Below are 6264 nucleotides of genomic sequence, written 5' to 3'. Positions count from 1 at the left end.
TGTGTGACAGTTTTCCACGATGTTTACACATAGTCCACCAAAAAAAAAAAAAAAAATCATTTCAGATATCACCAGGAATGCGGTTCTAGTGGAATTCATTTATTATGTTTGTGAAATCTGGATCACGGTCTGTTGGAAGCAGAGTCTGTAGCAAACTATAGTTCTCAGTGATTCTAGCTGAGCAGGGTTAGTGAAGGCAAAGGATAGAAATCTCTTTCCCTAACCATGGTTTCTCCAAAAACGGTTCTCACTAATTTACCTATGAGTACCTCTCTGGGCCTGTTACACAAAGACCTACGTTTTCTGGTATTGTTAGTAAACAGGTTTTTGGTTCAGCAGATATTTTACAGCCGCTTTTACATCTTTATTCCTCAAGCTATAGATTATAGGATTCAGCATAGGGGTCACTACCCCATAAAACAGAGAAATGAGCTTGTCTGAGGTTTGTGTCTTGTCTTCCCCAATCAGGTCTTGAGACTTGGGTTTTGCATACATAAAAAAGATGGTACCATAAAATATGATCACTACAGTCAGATGAGCTGAGCAGGTGGAAAAAGCCTTGTGTCTTCCTGTGGCTGAGTTCATTCTCAAGATAGTGTAGAGAATGAACATATAGGAAGAAGAAATGACCATCAGTGGAAGAACTAGGAAGGCCATATTTGATATCATCATGGTGATAATATTGAGGGATATATCCGCACAAGCTAGCTTGAGAACAGCTAATATTTCACATGTGAAATGATTGATAATATTGTTCCCACAGAAAGGTAGTCTCATGGCAAGTGATGTTTGCACAATTGAGTTGATTCCACCAGAAAGCCATGACACAGAAGCCATCAATACATACACTACTTTGCTCATGATGATGGGGTATCTCAGAGGGTTACAGATTGCCACATAGCGGTCAAATGCCATTATGCTGAGAAGCAAACATTCTGTTGACCCCATTGCAAACCCAAAGAACATCTGCACTGCACATCCAGAGAAGGAAATGTTTCTTTTCTTTGAGATTAAGCTCACCAATGTTGAAGGAACAGAGGAGGATGTATAGCAGATATCCAGGAAAGCGAGGTTGCCCAGGAAGAAGTACATGGGAGTGTGGAGACGAGAGTCAAAGATGTTTGCTATGATCAGAACACTATTGCCAGTTAGAATCACTAGGTACATAACTAGAATCAGAGCAAAGTAAATTAGCTCAATCTTTGGGTATCCAGAAAGACCCAGAAGAAGAAATTCTAACACAAGTGTCTGGTTAATTTCACCCATGTCATTCACTTTCAGGATGTCAAAAGAAGACCTAACATAAAAATACATTCACTGACAAGACAAATGGTACAAATTAACTGAACAACCATTCTTTTAGAATGTATTAGAAGTACTTGCTTGAAGCTCTGATATCCAATTATCTTTCATAGTGTATGTGACTAGAATACAGTTAAATTGGGAATGTTGGAAGTACCTATGCTCATCACCTATATGTTAAGATCTACCTATGAACAGAAACACATACAGAGTAACCTTTCCTGTTGTTGAGGACTCATTCCTGAGTTGAAGTTTCTGAAGACCCTTACTAATTACCAATTGTAACCCTAAGTTCTTCATTTCATCTGTCCCAATAAACAGTGGTGGAGAGGGCAAAAGACTCATCAATAAAAACTGGAATTTTTATTTAGCAATTAACAAAGTGGCCAGAATTTCACAGTGGCTATTACTTTTTGTGTGTATATTTTTCCTTCTAGGCCTTACACTGCACACCTTACATTAGTCAGTTTAATAGTATATTTTATAGATATTTAATAATAATAATAAATGTAATAGTATAACCTGAGATTTATCAACTGTTTAAAGGCATAGCTAATTGTTGATCTCATATTTCAGCCCCCTCTTGGTGTCTTGTATGGCTGTTCCTATGAGAGACCATTGCACAAAAGAGTTCCACATTAATGTGACGGGGACTATTTGGAGAACGTTATGTAGTCTGTATAATTTTTCTTCTATAGCTTCAGAGTTTATCTTGATAATATATTCATTTAAGTCAACCTAGAAAAAGAACAATAATGTTTAAATATTATATGTGCCCAATTATAATGTTCACAATATAGTCAGTCATACAGTAAAAGAAAAATTTGGTTACATTCTGTAGCCTGAATTAAAATTATAGATTTTTCACAGAAGGAAGAATGTTATAAGAAATAAATCAGGCAAGGGAGAACACAGGAGGAGTTTCAAACTTAGGCTAAATTTGGAAGTATGGAAAGGAGTAGACAGGTTTGGAAGAGAATGGGGTATCTCAAAAGTGAGAAGTTGAGCCAAAGTCAGGAGTGAGCAGATTGACAGCACATCCTTTTTGGATGAGGGAGTATCTGGGGAGGAATGGTGGCAAGCACATATCTTAGAAAGTGTGACAAGTGCAGAGGAAGGCTCTGAAATTGGGCAGAAAACGTGATACTTCTTTTGGTGGAAAAGAGGTCTATCATTAGATACCACAGAAGCATACAGTAAGTGCCTAGCCCCTGTGATTTTAGCAATTCTGTAAACTTGACTTCATATCATATGGCATTTAGATTTTTGAGTAAAAGTGTAACTCACCAATTAAGACATTTAATTAGGGAGGCTGTCCCTCATTGCAGACTAGTTGTGAAAAGTGATCTTTCTGTAATTACCATAGGATTTGATTTTGGACAAAATCACGTTCAGGCCTTGTGTGAGTCACAGTTTTGAAAATTTCAACACATACACTCTTCTCCACTCTGTGACTCTGTTTGTCACATGATAATAGTTAGGAACATTTCTGTAAAGCAGATATTACTGGAAGTCAGAAGTTCAGCTCAACATAAACCTTACAACAGGAAAAAAAAATTTAAGAATACAGAATAGAAATATTTTAACTTTGAAAAGACATACAAGGGGATATATAAACTCAATCTTAGAGATTAAAAAAACCGAGCCCACAAGATTTTGTTGATTTTTATTTATTTAGTTTAAGAAAAGAAAGGAGAGAGAGGAGGGGGAGAGAGAAAGGGGGAGGGGAGCGTGAGAGGAAAGGAAGCAAGAAAGCAAGGAGAAAAGGAAAAATAAAGAGAGAAGGGGGAAGAGAGAGAGGGAGGAAATATATTTATTTAGCCAACTTTTACTGCATGATTCTATGTGCCATATTTTGTGCAAGGCTGCATGACTAATAATGGGCAGATAGCCAAAGGTCATTCTATGCATATGACTTCTTTACCTGACAAATAGCATTAAAATCTGTATAGAAATCAAATGCCAAAACAAAAAAAAATAATGGTCAGTGAGGACCATAGAAAAACTGGAGTCACAAAGACAGATTGACTGTGCTCATTCAACAGTGCCCAGAGAAGGGGCAATTATTCGATTCTACTTCTTATTACTCGAGTGGGGTACAGAAATTGGCCATAGGGTGCACTGGATTAGGGACATGAGCCCTCTGATCAGCTCTGACACAAATGCAAAAAAGTGGACAGCAAGGCATTAATTCAAATTCATCTTAAGCCAGGCTCATCTTGCTACCTTTGGTTTCCGTCTGCTTCTAGTTCTTTAAATTGTCCATCTTAAGTGTTGTGAAATAAGAAGAAATGTGGGAAAGGAGCTTGTCTGTCTTGCTCATGTCTCCACACCAAAGTCTAACACAGCAGCTGCACATAGATGCACTGTGACTGAATAAGTGAAGGTTTACTTTCTAGGTTCTGAAGAAATGAGCAGGACCACTTCAGTATGCCATATTTGTTCTTTTGCAGCAGACTTTTGTTTTAAAATAAATATATATTTAAGTTAGTACTAATAAGCTGCTATCTTATACAAATAATCAGCAGTCTAAAAAGGGGCCACATAATACTTATTTAAATACATATTATATTAGTTTAGCATAGTGAAAAAATGTCTCAGACTAGAATCAATATCTTTAGTTTGAGGTTCTTTGCCTGTAATTTATAGTCTCAATTTTCTTATTTGTAAAGTAGTAATAAAAATACCTGCAGTATTTTTTGAAGTAATATTATAGAAATATAATAATATAGTGTATGGAAATTGATTGAAGAATTCATTAACACAATACAAACAATAATTAAATAATAATAACTATTCACAGCTGTATTTGGGGTGATAAATTGGTACCTATATTGTTTCAGATTATTCAGGTTAAAATGCATATAGAATAACAGCTTCACTTATAGACTAAGTTTAATTGAGTTTATTGTAACAGTTTCATGTTATTAAGGGCTTACCTTTAGATAATTATTTCCACCTCCTAGAAGAACCAGGTAATTTTTCTTAGTATTTATGTCAGCATTTTTTATGACCACATAAGGTCAGGTTCAGCAAAAGATACCAGATTCCACAGTCACAGAAGGTTAAATAATTGTCATCCAACAGTTATTGTAATTGTTTCCCAATTCCCAAAGCAATTTAAAGTTGGAATGAGCGATCTGTGGAATGGAGAAACTTCTGGTGCATCAGGGACAGTGTCCCACAGAGCCAATTAAGAGTGGTGCTGGAAGCCGGGCTCGGTGGCTCAGCCTGTAATCCCGCGCCTTTGGGAGGCTGAGGTGAGTGGATTGCCTGAGCCCGCGAGGTTCGAGACCCGCCTGGGCAGGCGAGACCTCATCTCTACAATAAAATAAAAAAATTAGCCGGGTGTGGTTGCACGCGCCTGTAATTCCGGCTACTCGGAAGGCTGAGGTGGAAGGATCGCCGGCGCCCAGCAGGTCGAGGCTGCGGTGGCCGGGAGCGGCCACTGCACTCCAGTCTGGGCGACAGAGTGAGACTCCAACTGAAAAAAAAAGAGTGGTGCTGGGAATATACTGTGACTGAACCAAAGCTCACATATGCAGTAGCATTCTCCTGTCCACATCACTTTTGGAAACAGGAGCAGATGTTCACCAAAAAACTTTATGAAATGTGAGCGCTTTCTAGTTTAAAATATATCTACCAAAGCCAAGTAAGAGCTTAATAATTCAAATTATGATTGCTAAAATGAAATGCTAGAATTAAACAATGATCTATCTATTGTGAATGAAATAAATATTCACTATAAATTTAGTACATTGTGATTTAACTTTATGCTTACTTTATATTTATTCTTCTTGATAAGTTAATTTCTTGCAGGATGCCATCCCTCAAGTTTTTTGGCATGAAAAGAAATATGGATAAAAAAACAAAATAAATAAACAACAAAAAAAAGAAAATTCATATGTTTTAAGCCACAGAAGTACAAAAGTTAAAAAAGTTCAGAATGAATAGTTTGGAGTATGAATCAGATAGATAGTATATTATTGAATTAACTTGTGTTAGCAATGTCTATTAAGCTATATGGTATGCATTAATGCTGAGGTTCACTGTAAAATATCGAGTTCTGCAACCATGCTTCCCATCGAAACTGGGCTGGATAAAAAAAATGTGGTAATATATGCAATCGAATATTACACAGCCATAAAAGACAAACATATGGACTTTGCAGCAAATTGGATAGATTAGGAGTCTCATTCTCAGTGATCTATCACAGAAACAAAGAACAGAGTGTCACATGTTCTCACTCATAAGCAGACCCTGAACATTTACCATAATACTGTAAGAAAGGGATTGGGGGCAACCTCTTTCAGATCCCCTACCATTGTGTGAGATCTTCTGTCTTCTTAATAAATCCTACTTTCAAAAAAGAAAAAAGAAAGGGATTGGCAGTAGCGGGATACTGCCAGGGTTGGGGGGCGGAGGGAGTGTGCGGAGGACACAACATCAATAAAGGTACCTGATCTCAAATCAGGCAAAGTGGAGACCAAAGGGAGGCCCAAACTTTACCTGTATGATGAGCACTTATATATCTAATCCTGAATTGTACCCCACACTTTGAAAATAAAAAATAAAATAAAGCTATATTTGATACACCCCCAAAAAATTGGGTTCTGAGAAATAATAGTTTGTTTAGTAAAGAAGGAGCAGTATTTCTATGTGCACATAGACAGACGCACACTCCACAAAACATATGTGCATTAAAATACAAATAGAAATATGTCAGGGATGTCTTTTATATTTAAAATCATGGAATTTGCCGGGCTCAGTGGCTCAGCCTGTAATCCCAGCGCTTTGGGAGGCCGAGGTGAGTGAATTGCCTGGGCCTGCGGGTTCGAGACCCGCCTGGGCAACTTGGCAAGACCTCATCTTTACAATAAATCAAAAAAATTAGCCGGGCTTGGTAGCGCGCACCGGTAGTTCCAGCTACTTGAAAGGCTGAGGCTGAAGGATCGCTGGAGC

General features: G+C 37.6%; 1 protein-coding gene across 1 annotated transcript; it reads right to left on the bottom strand.

Moving 5' to 3' along the window:
* Positions 1–293: 293 nt before the first annotated feature.
* Positions 294–1389, bottom strand: LOC103266495 (olfactory receptor 13C3). The gene has a single exon (XM_008064130.1). The coding sequence runs from the start codon at positions 1312–1314 to the stop codon at positions 313–315; it is 1002 nt and encodes a 333-aa protein (XP_008062321.1). The 5' UTR covers positions 1315–1389; the 3' UTR covers positions 294–312.
* Between the last annotated feature and the right edge of the window lie 4875 nt (positions 1390–6264).

Source organism: Carlito syrichta, unplaced genomic scaffold (assembly GCF_000164805.1).
Source record: "Carlito syrichta isolate Samal-C Ts95f unplaced genomic scaffold, Tarsius_syrichta-2.0.1 Scaffold307205, whole genome shotgun sequence".
Taxonomy (NCBI): domain Eukaryota; kingdom Metazoa; phylum Chordata; class Mammalia; order Primates; family Tarsiidae; genus Carlito; species Carlito syrichta.
The sequence above is the reverse complement of the archived record's forward strand: the minus strand, read 5'-3'. Positions and strand labels throughout refer to the sequence as shown.